At 42.4% G+C, this 17508-nt stretch overlaps 1 protein-coding gene across 3 annotated transcripts in view; it reads left to right on the plus strand.

The window, feature by feature from the left end:
* Positions 1 to 14905, plus strand: part of LOC108919818 (speckle-type POZ protein-like) — a 70698-nt gene extending 55793 nt beyond the window's left edge. For all 3 annotated transcript variants that reach the window (XM_018728115.2, XM_018728123.2, XM_018728107.2), the window contains 3 exons: positions 6540 to 6662; positions 6992 to 7134; positions 13413 to 14905. In XM_018728115.2, coding sequence (XP_018583631.1) covers positions 6540 to 6662; positions 6992 to 7134; positions 13413 to 13557 — 411 coding nt within the window. In that variant the 3' untranslated portion in view covers positions 13558 to 14905. The remainder of the gene's footprint in view (positions 1 to 6539; positions 6663 to 6991; positions 7135 to 13412) is intronic.
* The last annotated feature ends 2603 nt before the right edge of the window (positions 14906 to 17508 follow it).

The raw sequence follows: 17508 nt of genomic DNA on the forward strand, positions 1-17508 counted from the left end.
TAATTCGGGTAAAAGATAGGGCTGTGTAGGGTACTCCAAGGCTGATGTGGAACACACACATGCCAAATGAGGTGTCTGGGGAATGCCTGGTGATCTCTCCGACTGGACCCGATACTCATATGTAGGGCTGTTAATCCTAGATTTATCAGCTGGCCGATGGAGGTGTGGGAGCATCTGATAGAGCGTCTCTCTCTCTCTCTCTCTCTCTCTCGCTTGTCCATACACCCACTGCTACCCCCTCCCCCTGCTTGCACGTCTCTGCTGTTTGTGTTATTTCTCAAAGGAACCTCCCAATCGGTTATTTTTGGACTGAATTAGCATGATCCCATTCCTCTTTTGTTTTGCTCATCTCTGACATTGACGTGCTTTTCAGAAGAGGTTCCTGTATCCTGCGCTGGGTTGACAGGGAGAAAAATGGACCGTAAGGTCCTCCTGAACACGTCTGGTGCACAGTGACAGCTTTGCCCTTTTTTAGAGGTGTGTTTCCGGTGTCAAGGGGAGGAGAGAATGGCACAGGGGGCTGCGTAACCTCACTCTATCTGCGTGCGGCGCTTGTCTTGTGCTGACATAGTGAACAGGCTCCTGTGGGGTTCTTTCTCACAATTACATCATAGTTGTCTTCTGTGGTGTGTGTGTGTGTGTATGTGTGTATGTGTGTATGTGTGTGTGTGTATGTGTGTGTGTGTGTGTGTGTGTGTGTGTGTGTGTGTGTGTGTGTGGGCACACACACGGGGGTGTCGTAATGTGCTCCGATCGTTTACGCGACTTTGCTATGCAGGTGACGCTGTATTGTAGTGTAACGAGTGCTCCCCAGCCCACTTCCTCATGTTGCTCCCTGTCTGGGGTCCTTAACCACCTGTGGCATGTGGGCTTCGGAGCTCCGAGGAGAGCTGGGTTCCTTCGTGTAATCGCTCTCCTTTAAGTGCTTGTCCAAATGAGGGTTGCGGTGGTCCAGAGCTTATCCTGGAAGCCCCGTCTAACTAAAGGGAAGTCAAAGTCCTCAGTCTGCTGTCAGTCTGAGATGATGTGCAGGTGATCGAGTTACACTTTTCCAGGGGTGGCTCCTACTTTGTAACACTTTGCATGCAGTGTATTTCATAGTGGTCTTTTGCACAGCAGTAGGCGATTTGTATAAATTCACATATATGCAGCTTGTTTCGAGTCGCTAAGGAGAAATACTTGTACTGATATAAATGAATGCTTATATTCTTACTAATATCACTATATTACTTACTAATTGCTGGCATGGAAAATGACTCCTGTGTGTAAAGTTGAAGCCAAATAAATGTTTCTATGTATAGTGCTGTGAAAAAGTATTTGCCCCATCCTGATTTCTTCGGTTTTTCTGTCCACCTTAATTTAAATTGTTTCAGAAATTAAAACAAAATCTAACATAAAGCAAAGACAACCTGAGTACACACAAAATACAGTTTTTAAATGGTTATGTTATTATTGAAGCAAAAAAGTTTTCCAATACCACCTGGGCCTGTTTGAAAATGTATTTGCCCCCATAATAGATTTCCCCAAATCTATGAAACTGTGTTCATAATGGGGTTCAGCTGGACTAGACGCAACCAGGCCTGATTACTGCCAGCTCTGTTCCATAAAATCAACACTTAAATAGAACTTTTTCATGAGCATGAAGTTGGTTAAAAGGTCTTACCCAGTAACACACTATGCCAAAGTTGAAAGAAATTCCATAAATGATGAGGGAGAAGATAATTTAAATACATCAGTCTGGGAAGGGTTACCAAGCTATTTCAAAGGCTCTGGGGCTCCAAGGAACCATAGTGAGAGCCATTATCTCCAAATGGAAAAAAAACTTGGCACGGTAGTGAACTATCCCAGAAGTGGCCGACCTTCCAAAATTCCACCAAGAGCACAGTAGTTACCCATCTAGGAAGTCACAAAAGAGCCAAGGGCAACATCGAAGGAACTACAGGCCTCTCTTGCATCAGTAAAGGTCACTGTTCATGACCACTATCAGAAAGACACTGGGAAAAAAATGGTATTCATGAAAGAGTTGCGAGACAAAAACCACTGCTAACCCAGAAGAACATTAAAGCTCGTCTGAATTTTGCCAAAACACACCTTGATGATCCTCAGACCTTTTGGGAGAATGTCCTGTGGACTGATGAGTCAAAGTGGGACCGTTTGGAAGACAGGGGTCCCATTATATCTGGCGTAAACCAAGCACTGAATTCCAGAAAAAGAACATCGTACCTACGGTCAAGCATGGTGGTGGCAGTGTGATGGTGTGGGGATGCTTTGCTGCTTCAAGGCCTGGGCAGCTTGCAATAATTGAGGGCAATATGAATTTCCAGAAAATCCTAAAGGAGACTGTCCGGTCTTCAGTCCGTAAGTTGAAACTCAGTTGCAACTGGATTATGCAACAAGACATTGATCCAAAGCATAGGAGTAAGCCCACCTCTGAATGGCTCAAAAAAAGCAAAATTAAAGTTTTGGAGTGGCCTAGTCAAATTCCTGACTTGAACCCAATTGAGATGCTGTTGCAGGACCTTAAACAGGCTGTTTATGGTCGAAAAACCTCCAGTATGGCTGAATTAAAGCAGTTCTATAAAAAAGAGTGAGCCACAATTCCACCGCAGCACTGTAAAAGACTGATCACCAGTTATCAGTTGCGTTTGGTTTAGTTATTGATGCTAAAGGTGGCACAACCAGATGTTAAGTTTAAGGGGGCAGTTAGCTTTTTACATGGGTGATAGGTGTTGGATAACTTTTTTGCTTCAATTAAATAAAAATTCAAAACTATTGTGTGTTTACTCAGGTTGCCTTTGTTTTATGTTGTGTTTCGTTTAAAGATGTAAAACTATTTAGTATGATATACACAAATAGAGGGGGGGGCGCAGTGGGTTGGACCGGGTCCTGCTCTCCGGTGGGTGTGGGGTTTGAGTCCCACTTGGGGTGCCTTGCGACGGACTGGCGTCCCGTCCTGGGTGTGACCCCTCCCCCTCTGGCCTTACGCCCTGAGTTGCCGGGTTAGGCTCCGGTTCCCCGCGACCCCGTATGGGACAAGCAGTTCAGAAAATGTGTGTGTGTACACAAATAGAAGAAATCAGGATGGGGGCGAATAGTTTTTCCACAGCAATGTAATTGACATGTGGATTAGTAAAAATGATATTTTCCATGTTCATTTTCATTAAAAACTGCATTTGCATCCATATGGATTTAAAAGCTGAATTCTGTTCCTTCACACCCCTACTGTTATTTCTTTCTTTTGTCCGTTGGACATGTTCAACATAATCTTGGTGATGCTTTCAAATGGCGCCTTTTCTTGAGGAATGTGGCTCAACAGTGTTTCTTCCCAAGCCGTCCTGACCTTGTTAGTCTGTCTGAGGCATTTCCCCCGATCGTTTCTCCTCTCAATGCTTCTCTCTATCAAGGGTGTTTTGTCTCCCACACACACACACACACACACACACACACACACACACACACACACACACACACACCTGTTTCAGCATCTCCCAGCAGCACCTGAGCGCTGCTCCATCCTGGGAAAAACACTGCAGTGTTTTCTGTCCTCCATCTCGGCTGTGATTCCACCGCTTCTTTCCTCTCGCTTTTAATTGTAACAATGAATAATAATAGTAGACTGTGACAGGCTTTAAAATGCACCTAACTGACAGGTCTCATTTACAGCTGCTGGTTCTTTCACGTGTCGCTCGCACTTAAAGAGAATTGTAGCTCAACTTTTTTCATAACATTCATGAAACATTCCTCCACCGTTCTGATGAGATGTTTATTAAAAAATCCAAACGGCACAAAAGATGATATCTGAATCCCGACACTTTACCTTTCACACACACACACACATATTCAGAACCGCTTGTCCCACACGGGGTCACAGGGAACCGGAGCCTACCCGGTAACACAGGGCGTAGGGCCGGAGGGGGAGGGGACACACCCAGGACAGGACGCCAGTCTGTCGCAAGGCACCCCAAGCGGGACTCGAACCCCAGACCCACCAGACAGCAGGACCGTAGTCCAACCCACTGCGCCACCGCGCCCCTCACTTTACCTTTCAATTAATAGTTATTCTAGACATGGTTATTATTTTATTTTCATATGTGCATGAACAATTTACATTTAAATAGGCCCCCAGTTCTCTTTTAGGGGGGCTCATGCTGTTGTCTGGTGATAGCGATAATAAATTTGAAGGCATTTTAATTTGACAAGATCATTTTATTGACTCCATATGTTTTGCTTATGCAATGACTTGCACGTTCATTCCAGAATATGATCTCTCGTAACAATAATATCTTCATTCTTATCACAACAGGGCAGGGGTTTGGGTTGGTGCTGTATGTTTAAAATATTCTTGTCCTTACTGTATTAGCGTGTGTACAGCAGCACATCCATCGACAGCACGCACATGGACAACGACAGAACCTACACCAGTCGCACCATCATACCGTTCGTTTCCCAGCAGCACTGCACTTTATTTCCATATAAAAATAATTGCAAGTAGCTTAACATTGTAAGTTGGTTCTGGAGAAAAGCATCAGATAAATGAATAAATATAAACGTCAGTTTATGTGGCCCAGAAGGGTAGAAGTAACTCAACTAACCGTGGCCCCCAATATGAACATCCCCGGGGGGACTGAGCTGTGCCCTGTGCAACAACTTCCTTGTGAGAACTACGGAGCAACTTTTCCATCTTCCATAAACATAAATGTGAAAAGTTTCCTTTTTACCCATTAAAGGTTTTTCTTCACTTGGGCACACCCCCCCACCTCCACCACCCTCCGTGGTCATATCAGAAGCGAACGGCAGAATAATAAACGAATGAATTAAAAGTTTGTTCGCTGCCGCTGACCCTGTTAAAATCCATTGTGTTGTTGCAGCACAGATAAAGCGGAAGTATAATTGGTTTGCCGCCTTGTTCTGCTTGTTGGAGTGAAGAAAGGTTGAGGTTCGGGTTGCTATGCGAACAGATGATGGAGAGCGCTCTAGTGGCCGCCGGCTCCTCTCACTGGAAATGAGCTTCTCGCTGCCTTCGCACACGAGAGCCAAAAGTCATAATATGGCAGCCGGATAACTTTTGTCTCACTTTGTTTAATTCGGTTGCTCACTCGCTTCTCGGTTTCCTCCTTCAAGTCCTCTGCTTGTTCTTCCTTTTTCTTTTTTATTGTCATCTTGCTGAGTCAGCTGGGAGCTCTTGGCTCTATAGATTGTTGACAGTTCGTATCATTTTTCATAGTTTAGATGGAAGTATGAAGGCGTGCTTTTTTTTTGTGATCCCCTGAAATATTTGGAATGGCCTTGATTGTGTCATTTGTAAATGAATTCTTATCTGTGTTCTAGAAGGTGGGTTTATTTAAATGTGGAACAGGTAATCAAGCTCAGATGTAGTTGGCGGAGTTAACATGCTGATATTTTACTATTCTGCGATGCCATGGTACAGTAGGTCGCGAAAGAGGTTTGTGGAACCGTGTTGTTCCACCATAAGTCTGTGCTGAGTTACCCTTCCCCGCAGAGCAGCCTCCATTTCCCACTGGTGGATCCTATCTGACGGTACAAAATGTGCACCCTTCTAGCAGCACTGGACACCCCAAGGTGGGGGTAGACCAGGGACGAATGTAGCACGGCTCAGACACAGTTCTGTCGGTGGAGCTAAGATCACGTGTCCCAATCTGCACACTGCCATTGGTTTACCAGGCATGAATTAAAAAAATTCCGCTCTCTACAAAAATCAGATTTTCAAGGTGCCAGTGTTTTTTTTTTAAATTTTTCATTTTTTTATTTTTATTTTTATTAAAAAAAAAAAAAACGCTTAAACTGTCCCCTGTGGTGGAATAGCCTGAGATGTGGAACTTGTACGAACGGAAACGTCGAAGTGTACGTCTTGGTGGCATTGAGTGTTGTTAAACGTGTGGCAGACGACCAGCGGGGGGAGGTGGGACCGGTTTTAATAACGCGATAAATGTACAGCTGACTCCGAGAAACCCGAATACATTTTGTGCCCGAAATCCTAATAAACACGTTTTCTTTCTTTTTCAGAGCATAGATTAAGTTTTCACTTCTCTACATTCAATGCATGGTTTTGTGGCGGTAGCAGGGATGGCGATTCACCATTATTACTGTACTGTATCTAGTACAGTCCAGCAAAGATAATTTAGACATTTGTTGACAAAAAACTTTATATATGGAAATGCAGAAGCAGAATGGCAAGTTGTTAATATTAGTATCTGTGAAGTACACATTGTCTGTCTTCATCTTTTGTCATTGAAACATTGGAGCGCTGTTACATTTCATCGTGAACTGTGTATCAAGTCACTTATGTAACATCTGTGTTTGACACACTCTCAGAGCTCCCTGTCTTACGTGAGGAGGTTCGTTGGTGACCATGTTAGTTTGTTGTAGATGGATGTAAGTTTGTCAAATTTTAGTTTCTCTAAGTGGAATGCTCCTTGTAGGGTGGGGGGGATTGTGACCAAAAAGTACCAGCTGCGACCATCATCCCCAGTTGCACTTACTCCGATGGTAACTTGTTTGCTTCTCTGTGCTTTCCGTAGAACCGTGTAGAGATCAACGACGTGGAGCCAGAGGTATTTAAAGAAATGATGTGCTTTATCTACACTGGCAAGGCGCCCAACCTGGACAAGATGGCCGATGACCTGCTTGCCGCGGCAGACAAGGTGATGTTTGAGAAGGCTGTGTGGCAGTAGATAGTGGTGCACCACTGCATCGTAAGTGTAAAGGTGTTGTGAAAGCAGTGTCCCACACAGCGTTAAGTGTACTGGTTTAAGATGTGGCCTTGCAGTGTGGGTTTCTTTTTTTTTTTTTTTTTGGGTACCAGTCTTGCTGCTCTATTCCTGAGCAAGATAGTTAACCTGCTGTACTCAGGTTAAGTATTGCCCTTCGTAAACCAAGAGAACTTATTTTTATGTTCCTGTTACCTGATTTATACATCTTTATGGCACCTGAAGCTGATGTTTTTTCTGCCTTGCCTATTCCTTCCCTACAGTATGCTCTGGAACGTCTCAAGGTGATGTGTGAAGATGCACTCTGCACAAACCTTTCTGTAGAGAATGCAGCAGAGATCCTCATCCTGGCTGACCTACATAGTGCCGACCAGCTCAAGACGCAGGCTGTGGACTTCATCAACTAGTGAGTAGCAATGGGCTGTGCGTGTCCAACCTGAATTCCCGCTGCTATAAGGCCGCAGCAATACCTGTTTCGTGAACATGCTTGTAGTTTATATTACCGTCATGCATCAAGAGACTGACCGCATATACAATGGTGGTCCCGTAAGATTATAATGGAGCTCAAAAATTCTTATCGACCAGCGACGTTGTAGCGCGTGTTATTCACGTGTTTGTGGTGGTGCTGCCAGTCATGTAAAAGTATAGCACGTACAATATAAACACCTATGTCACTGGTTTATGTATTTAATGTACTTTTTATTTTTAATGTGTGCTCCTACTTATAAAAAACTTTACTGTAAAACAGTATGCTGTGTTACGCCGGCAGCAGCATTATAAATGTGTTTACTGTGTCTCTTCACTGCATGGAGGCTATACCATTTAGGTTTTTATGAGTACACTCTATGATCGAGGCTATACCACCTAGGTGTGTATAAATACACTCTATGATGTTCGCACAATGAAGAAATGGCCGAACGACGCATTTCTGAGAACTTATCCCCATCATTAAGCGACACATGTCTGCTTGTGTACAGGATTCATATTATTCCCTGATTCGTGTGTTTGACCTTGGGAAAATGATCAGAATGGGCTAACACCATAGAATTTACACCATAGAGTTTACTTTATGAAATTATTATTGAAAAAATATACAGTATATATACACATGCGCTGCGGGACTCTATAAATGAAATTTCTGCAAATAGCTAGCAGTTACTCGTTAGTTCCTGAACTTGTGCTCGGTTGGTGTTCTTGACACCATCTTAAGATCTTAAGTAGCAGTGAGGGGATAAGAAGAAAAACAGCACCTACAAATTAACAAGTTATTTAACTTCTGTATTTTTTTTTTTTTTTAAAGTTAATGAAATCGAGAACATTAATTGTCCTTACGACTGTTCGCGAGTAGACTCAAAAAGAGCAGTTGTACAGTAGTGATGAGTTTAACAGGTACAGGCCTGTTTTCTGTTCTAAGTACGTGTGCAATTCAGAACAGCTGACAAGTGTGCAATTCAAAAATGCTTTGAGGAGGTGAAGGAATAAAAAATAAATTATTTTCCAGGAACAAACTATGAGAAAGTAAAACCTCATGAAATTGTAATGCAAATTTTAACAATGCCTTCTCCTTATGACATTGGACATCATTTAGGGATTTTGGGGTGAACGTGGAATGGAGTTGGAACAAACTGGAGTTTTCCCCCATAAAAAACTGTGAAGTAATTTCATTATCTGGTTGATATTTGGTTCATTTTCAGCAGCAAATTAGGAACAAAACAGGCAATCGGTATTGTGATGAGTTACTTGACAATACTGTAAAACTGTTGCAGCTGCAGTGCATTTTAAATAAATAAAAAGAGCAATATGCAGTATAGCTACCCCATACAGAACACTGAGCCTTATAGAAATTATCTTCTTCTGGTTTTTTAGACCACTGACTAATGTAAAATAAATATATTTTATATATTTGTGTATTTTAATATATACACATAAATATATTTCTTAAAAAAATATAAGCTAAATATAGGTATATGAAGTTGTAGGCTTATTATGCTGCTGATCTGCTTCTCTTCTGGGGAGGGAGTGATTGACATTAACTCCTGCGTGAATTGATACAGTATATTGAAATGGGTAATTTGTCAATAATAGCTGGATCCTTGATTGCTGAGGAAATTATAGCAGTTAATATGATTTTCTCACACTGGTGTTCTGCAGCCTAGCTATATGTGGGTTTTTTTTTTTTTTTTTTTTTTTTTTTTAAACAGCAATGCAGACATTTGTTTGAGATGTATGTCGCTTTGGAGAAAAGCGTCTGCTAAATGAATAAATGTAAATGTTTATGGTGTAGCTGACCGTATTGATGATTTAAAAGATTGAGTTCAGCGATGGTTCTCACTTGTTTTGTTTCCTCTGATATGCATATTGCACTTTAATTGCTGGGTTTCTGTCATATGCATCAAATATAATGGTGTGAAACAGTTCTGCAGAGTGTCAAGTGCATACATGATGGAAACAGTGACACCTACCCAGAGGATGTTTGAAATATCATCGCTGGATCATTTGTTTCTACTGAGAGGTGCAGAGGTGCTGCCCCCCCCACTACATATTCTCAGTTTTCTTAAGGGAAAATCCTTTGGGGTTTTAACCCACCTGCAGTTCCACATGCATCTTCCACATGTCATTTCTGTGTTGTACCGTGATTCAAGGTCACCTGTTTGTTCTGTAAGCGTCTCACATTTTCCGTTAATGCGTAAGTCTATACTTTGGAGACTGACATTAAGAACAGAGGATTTTTTCTTTTTCAAATACATTAGAAAAAGCACAGGAAAAAAAAATTACAGCCGTGACAACAAACAGCAGAGCCTCTTCTCATCTCTGTTGCATCATCTTAAACCGAACTGAAGTCTGATGTCGGGAATCCGCAGAGACTTGACAGTAGAATGTGTTACCGTCTTATAAGCATGACTGATGAATGTGAAAACTGAAGGTACGAGAGATGCTCAAGTGGGGCCAGCACTGATGCAGGGCACTTTCTGACAGCTCTTATGACAGTGAACATAGTAAACCATTAGCACTCTATAATGGGGAGGTAGTCATGGACATCTTTTTAAAGTGAACGGATAATTGGTTCCCTTTGAAAACAGTGTACAGAAAATTTGAGTTGTGAAAAACTGTGATGTTTCATCAAGTGTCCAGATCACAACTCATTAAAAATTAACATCAGTAAATTGATGACAAATAAGAAGCTGTCTTTCCTGTCTTCCTTTAGTTATTGTAGGAGCACCAGGACTGGTTCTGATTTTTTTAAAATTTTTTTTTAATATTTATTAAATCCAACTTTTTTATTGAAATATTTCTGCAAGGAAATATTTAAAAAATAATCAAATTTCAGGCACTAGCTTTTTGTCATAATTTTCATGTAACAGTTTTTTTTTAAGCAATTTCAGGATGCTGTTTATTTGGGCATATGGAAATTTCAATGAAACATTTGTTTTTCTCTGATGTTAGAAGTTCTACACTGACATTGAAGAAAGTTTTGATTCCTTGGTGCATTATGTGACAATCAGAGAAAGTTAAAACTAAATTTTGACAACCAGGTCAGACTCTCGAGCAGTTTCAGCTCTGTTTGATATGTAATGCAGATGGTCTCTGCTATATAGTGACTTACCATCATTTCAAATGCTCTACTCCTTGTTTTGTGACTGTGTCTTGCTGTAAGACACTTTGAACACACAGACACGCTGCCGGACCCGCAAAGGGGTGCATTTTCATGTGAAATAGATGAAACGGAAAGGCACAAAAACAAATATAAGCGCATTTTTATACCTTGGGTTCTCTTTATTGTAGGGTTTATTGTACAGAGAACTAATAAACTTTAAAAAATGTGATAGATTTACTTTTCTGATGAATGGTGCAAAAAACCTCAGCACAAACGAAAGTAGCAGAATACAGTAGAAAACTTTCCAATTACAACTCCTCTTAAACTTCATTGAAGATCAGGATTACTGATCGTCTTCTAGAGGTAGTCGGGCACGTTATCTGATCTCATCCTAGAACGGTTTGTCAAAGACCACCCATTTTTATTCAGAAAATGCTTTGCGTGATTTTATTTGAATGAACTCACATCACATGGTACCAGCATCCCCAAAGTGCCAACACAACACTAGTAGCCAACAGCAGAAATGTACGATTTGCGTTCTTTTGACTCATGTCATGTAATTTAAAGTAAATAGAACTGAGTATATATGGCTTTTTTCTTTACATCGTTTGAACACTGCTGAAAATCACCCAAATACAATAACTGATTATTATTATTCAGTAAAATAGCTGAGAGTAAGGATGGAAAGTTAGAAAATACAGTAATAATTGTAAAAGAACGGTAAGAAATATGTGAAACGTAGTTAAAGAAGCGTTCTTACACTCCACACTTCCCATGTTGTCTGCTTCCACTGAGCATCAGTTTTTGCTGTCTTCTGTATCTTGTATGTGTGCTGCCCCTTGATTTCTCTGTGTGTTTTCAGTGCTGATTTATACAGTATGACTAACTTTCCCTCCATTTGTTCCAAGTATCAATAAAAGTTGACCAAACAAACTTAAGGAGTGCTGAACAAAGAGGTGAAAAGCTGAGTAGATCTCCCCGCCTTTCAGGGATTCGGTGAAGTCACATCAGGTTTTCTTTTATTTCTTACGGGACAAATACTGCTATACGTTGTTTTGATGCAAGTAGCACTTGTTCATTCCATATTAGCATTGTCGAGTGGGCACCACCCGTGTGATGTCTTCTCTATTTGCATACATGTACGTCTAAAGAAAACCAATCAAGAAATATCCTACAATATACTGTCCATCTGTCTCTGTCTCATATTCCTGCTCCCTGTTGTATTTGTCTCTACTTAAGGAGCTCAAGTAATTGAAAGCTTTTTTTGCAAATTCCTTTGTGGGGTGTTGTTAGCAGCAGTCCTACATTCGTGCCGGTTTAATTAGCCACAATATTGTTTTCCAAGAAACAGGGCAATACAGACTTCAGATGCAAAGTAGAATCCATCACTATTCATAAAAAACCATTATTGCAGATATCAGTTAATAAAATACTGCTGCTGTATCCTCCAGACTAATGTCCACATGTACATTTTGTACCATGTCTGTACCCAAAGCTACACGCAGATACTTGAGAGTATATCGCTTCGTAGATGTGACAAAAGCACCTGAATGGGAGGTTGTGCTTTATTCTTGGAGAAATATTGGCCTCAGATTTTCCAGACATTACTTCATCTTTGTGATATTTGATTCATTGATATGGTAGACTTTCCAATTCCCTCCTGTATTAACCTTGTTTGGGCGCACCCCTCTCCAAGACCCCAGCGCTGATCCTTTATGACTGTGCCACCTGGGCAGAATTGTCCTCTGACCTGTTGACCTGTAGGTGTACCATAAGTGTCCCTTAGATCACTGCAGACAGTACTGGTATGGCACCATCCCTTAAGTAGTTCTTAGACAAAAGTCGGCTTGAAAAGGAGAGCAGAACATGGATGAATTTATTTAATTTTATATGAAAACCATTCGGGGTTGCGTTACTTATGTTTAGATGTATTTGTATTTAAATTGTTTCTCTCATTCTGTAAACCTACTGCCGATTTTACATCTAAAAGCTGTGTATGAACAAAAGCTATTTCTTTGTAGCCCCCTGTTGTAGTTGGTCGTTTGTCAGCAGTGGTGTGACAGGAGAACTCAAATACAGAGTGGAAGGTTAGCGCAAACAACGTCAAGCGCCATTTGTACCTAACTTGGGCCGTACATCAGCAACCTGTGGTGCTTCTCAGGGGGTTCCCTCAGACAGGGCAGATCTTTCTGTGGGCCCAGGCAGGGAGGAGCAACAATGGGCTACCGAGGGTCCGCACCGCTCCACTGCACTCCCATTACGAACGGACATGCCGGAATGCGTCCTCCACCCAGGCTTTCCTGGAGGCGGTGAATCGGTGTGTTGCTGTGACTGGGGGAGATGCAGGAGAGCCGACGGCAGCCCAACATGCTGAGGAGTTGTGCAGAAGGCTGAGGGGAAGGCTTCTGCAGGTTGTGGGGTCCTTTAAGGGTCGGAGACCAATGCAGCAGCACTAGGCTGTTTGCATGCCTGCTTCCGTTGCTTTTGCTGACAAAGAGGCGCTCGCACAGCCCTTCACACAGATGTTATCGGAGCCCCGGGTGGCAGCAAAGCAGTTCGCCCACACAGCTCCAGGGAGCTCCTTCCCCTGCAGGTGTGCACACAGCACGCAGTGTCATCAGGAGCCATTCATGTGTTGGTGTGCAGGTGCACACGGCCTCCTCCAGCGAGGTGCGCGTGGATCCCTGTGGCTTCTGTGACTCAGTGGAGTTTCCTGGGGGAGAGGATGTCTCAGCAGAGATAAAGGCACATTTGGGGCAGACAGTGACAAGTGGCAGGGGCTTTGCAGTGGGGGACCAGGCATCCAGTCAAGTGCTCTCCAGCCGGCAATGGCGATAATGAAATCCTAGGCCAGACCACGTCGGCTTCTGCCCAGTCCCAGGTTTTTAATCAGAGTCCACCTCCCTGGAGATGGGGTTGCGAAGGTTCCCTTCAACCTGTTAAACTAAAGACTCGGGCTGCAAGTTGGTGAATATGGAGGATCAGGAGGCCCTTCTGTTTCAACCGGTGCCACCATGACCGTGTATGTTAATGGCGTCAGTGACATTCGATGTTTTGACCCTCTGTCTTCCTGTGTTTATGTGTTTCAGCCATGCAGCGGAGGTGATGGAAACCTCGGGCTGGAGGTCCATGGTGGCCTCACACCCGCACCTGGTGGCCGAGGCCTACCGCTCCTTGGCCTCTGCGCAGTGCCCCTTCCTTGGGCCGCCCCGCAAACGCCTCAAGCAGTCCTAGGAATGCCATTACACTGCCCTGCTCCCCCACCTCCCCACCCCAGTGGACCTGCCCTCCTTCAGCCTTTGACACTGTAAAACAATGCTCCTCCCCCTTCCCCCCCCCAGCAGCTCCCGCTCTGCCCGCAGCGACAGTTCTGTCGGCTTTCGGGGTGAACGAAAATCAGGACAAGACTGATGGGCTGCAAAGCAGCCTCTTCCGGTTGGACTGGCCATGTCTCGGGTCCTGGGGCTGCGTGTGGTGCCTTGGCTGCACAGACCACGGAGCTGTAAAGAGTGACTAAAAAGGAGGCATGGTGATGTTCTGCAAGCCCATACAAAAACCGAACAAGTCATATAGTCCTGTTGCTATATTTGCAGACCTTAAGACAGGATATTCAATTATACAGAAGGCAAGCAAACTTATTTATATGAACTTTTAATACATTTCATAAATAGTTAAGTCCTTTTCCTTTTCTTGTTTTTATAACTGATAAATGATGGACATCTACAACAGTGCTGGAGTTATGTGGAATTTTTAAGTTGTTAAAGTGGATGAAATATCTATTTTGTCAGGGGACAGAAAAAACTTGGATTGACATGAGTTCAAGGGCATTAACCTTAATCATCCTTTAAAGTTGAAAAGCTATGGCACTGTTTAAAAAGTGATAATTGCACTATTTTACATGTCTCCCATGTGGTCTGTACTCTGCATAGCCATAAATCTGCAGTGCTTTAGTAGACTATAGAGGTTGACAAGACTTTGCATCAACAAGGAGACCAATAAAAATGAATTTTGTTCAAGAAAATGTATCTAAAGGTATTATGGATTAATGAATTGAAACTGCATAAGTTGCTTCTGCAGAAAGCAGGTCATTACAGATGTAGAAAAGAAAGCTAGTAGAGAAATGGTAACTTTGTGACGTTTGTATTTAATTTTTCTTCTCACACTTGTTGTTTTCTGTAAAAAAAAAAAAAAAAAGAAAAAAAAGGCAAAACTACAGAAGGAAAAACCTTTTTCTGTTTATTTTTAATAGAAGATACTTTAAAGAGGTATCATGTCCAGTTGAATGATGTTGCTCCCTTTTCCTTTTTTGGTTCCAAAAAAAAGGATTTGTAGCAAAGTTGTGCAAGAAACAGGATAAAACCTCATCATCCTTTAAAGTGAAACAAGTTTTCAAATTGAGAGAAAAACAATAGAATGAACACGTTTTAATGTTCAAGGTATCAACGATATTTCTTTTTAAAAAATCTGAAAGAAGTAAAAAAAAAAAAAAAAAAAAAAAGAGCATTGATTCTTTTCCTCAGTTCTACTTCATTGTTCAACGTGAAGGAGCCCCATGACTTCCCTTTCTTTCTCTGTTGGGTGTGTTCATAACTGACACTTAAATAGTTGTGGAAAGGTTTTTGTTCCAGAAGGAATAAATTGCAACTATTTTGTATAGTATTTTGGTGTCTTTTGAGAATACCTTGCATCACCACCTGGTTATTTTTGATACGGTTTACATTTTTGTGTTTTGTGCTGTTTGTCTACGAACTTCTGTTGGTTTTTTTTTTTTTTATTGTTTCGGGGGAAAAAAACGGTCAGAAATGTTGAAGTGTGAGAAGTGTAACCAGTAAGAAACGCGTATGAAAGTGTAAACACAGCGTTTCTCCCAAAATGTCCCTAAACCCTCCTATTCACTGTCATTACAAAGAAACTGGGGGAAATTAGTTTACGGTGTGCAGCATGGTAAAATCAGGTAATATTTCATGTTGTCAATATTTTGAGTTCTGTGTGTGCTAACTTTCTGATTTGTCCCCAGAGAGACGTGAAGTCAATACCTCCACCATGGTTTAATGATGTTTCTACAACACTGGTGTACCCTGTTCTTGTGGCTGAATATTGATTTAATTACTTCTGAGATATTAATCCAAATTAGGGTTCCCGTCACAAGCGTTAGCTGCCAGCCTCAGTTCCTGCCAAAATTTCTCCCAAAATCATTGCTCTGTAGCTGTAGATGCACTTTGTCTCTTGTGCGCATAATTCTAGCGGCTCAGCAGTACATTCGCAGTGTCAAGCAGTGTTTTTTTTATGGGATTACTTTGTTTACTCTTCAGTTTTAAATTTCTCTTTCCTTAATTTGCTCCTTATAGTTAGAGTTTTCATATTGGTGACTACTGTACTACTGGAAGATGAGCTCTACGCTCTGTCCTCGAATTGCCAGTCTGTAATTTGTCACTGCATTTATTGCAGGACAGTATGTAGCGATGGAGGCCACTTATTTGTTTGCTGTAGTAGATCAAAAAAAAAAAAATGAACGAACGAAGACAAGAGATAGAAGATAAAATGAATTTCCTCGTAACAAGGGCATGCGTGAGAAGGCCCGACACTGGAGCGCCAGTGACGGGGGGCTGAGTTATTGCGCATGCAGTGTCGGCAGCGCTACACGCCACCCCATCACTCTCTCCTCCTTTAGCGCAGATGGTAAAATTGGTGTCAGCCCAGGGCTGCCCTAAACAGGACCCACTACTTCGGGGGATTAATGCCTGTTCGGGTGGGGGACGGGGTCTGGCGGAAGGGGGAGGTGTTCTATAGGATTTGTTTGGAGCCACTGACAGGTGTGTGTACCTTCCAGTCCAGGTCGCGGGTGATGTGTGAAACATTTCTTTGTGCTCGTTCTGCAGGTCCCAGGTGTTATAAAAGTGACGTCGGGTTTATGCAATTAATGCCTTCCTATGTATTAATTTGTCTTTTTTTTTTTTTGTCAACTACAGCATGACTCTCATAGTAACCACTTGTGTGCCTTGCGTGGTAAGGGATGGTGCTGAAGTAGTTTACCGTGGTCAACTTCCACATATGTCTTTGGGTTGTGAACACAGGGCACGCTGGAACTCACAGCCAAAAAGCAGTTTAGGAGCTGTGAGGCGCGATTTACCTGCTCTTCTACAGTTACAGTACTGCAATAATATATACACACACACATACAGTATACGTAAACTTATTATCAGCACCGTGATGGGAATAATTGCGGCACACATCATTGTCCAGGGTCATGCAGATAAGACGGGTGAAACAGCTGTGGCAAACAGTGCAATACATTTGCAAGGGGAAAGAGGGGCATCCTGGGAAAAGGAGATGAGGAATCTTTTTTTTTCCCCCTACAGTAAACAGGTGGTGAGAATAGAAACGGTTCTGGGCTGCAGGGAAAATTGCGTGGAGCTGTTAAAGCAGGATCTTCACTCGGGGGGGAGGAATAAGGACATTAAAGAGCGCAGGCTCTTCTGGCTGGGTGGCGTTGCCTCTGCTGCAGAACGGTGCGGCGACGGAAGATTGATGGGAAGAGGCCCCGTCAGCTCCTTTGGGCTCTGCAACCCGCATCCGCAACCTTACCTGGACTCGCCCCTGCCTCCCAGTCAGACTTCATGCACCTGTTGTGACCTTGGAACTTGAGAGCAACTGCACACCTTGGGCAGCGGGCCAATGGGAGGTGTCACCTTGTGCTCAAAAGGCCATGGGTTCGAATCCCACCCTTGATTGAGGTACTTATCCTAAACTGATAAAAAAAAATACCTTGCTGTATGAATGGATAACTAAGTATCCTAACACATGTTGGTTGCTTTGGATAGAGAAGCAGGATCTAAATGATCAGATGTAAATATCTGTGGTGTTTATGGTCATGCAGACACATTCATTTGGTCATAATCCTCCTTCATAAACTTTTTCTGTACCAACATTAATATTTCATTGCTTTCCGGTATTTTATACTCACCTCTAAAGTAAATTCTTTACACCTGAAGTCTCCCGTTGTGTCAGAAATCCCCCGAAACAAGTGCTGTCCCAGTGGGGACCCGGTTTGAAAGATTTTATTTTTAATCCTTGTAGATTTGCTGCTAAGTAGAGGCCTAAAACTACCCTTTTCAAAGTTAAGTAACCTGTTTTTGGCTGACTCAGGTTTTGCGAATGTTTTAGTACTTCTGCAGCACAAGATTG

The sequence above is a fragment of the Scleropages formosus genome, chromosome 20, assembly GCF_900964775.1.
Source record: "Scleropages formosus chromosome 20, fSclFor1.1, whole genome shotgun sequence".
Taxonomy (NCBI): domain Eukaryota; kingdom Metazoa; phylum Chordata; class Actinopteri; order Osteoglossiformes; family Osteoglossidae; genus Scleropages; species Scleropages formosus.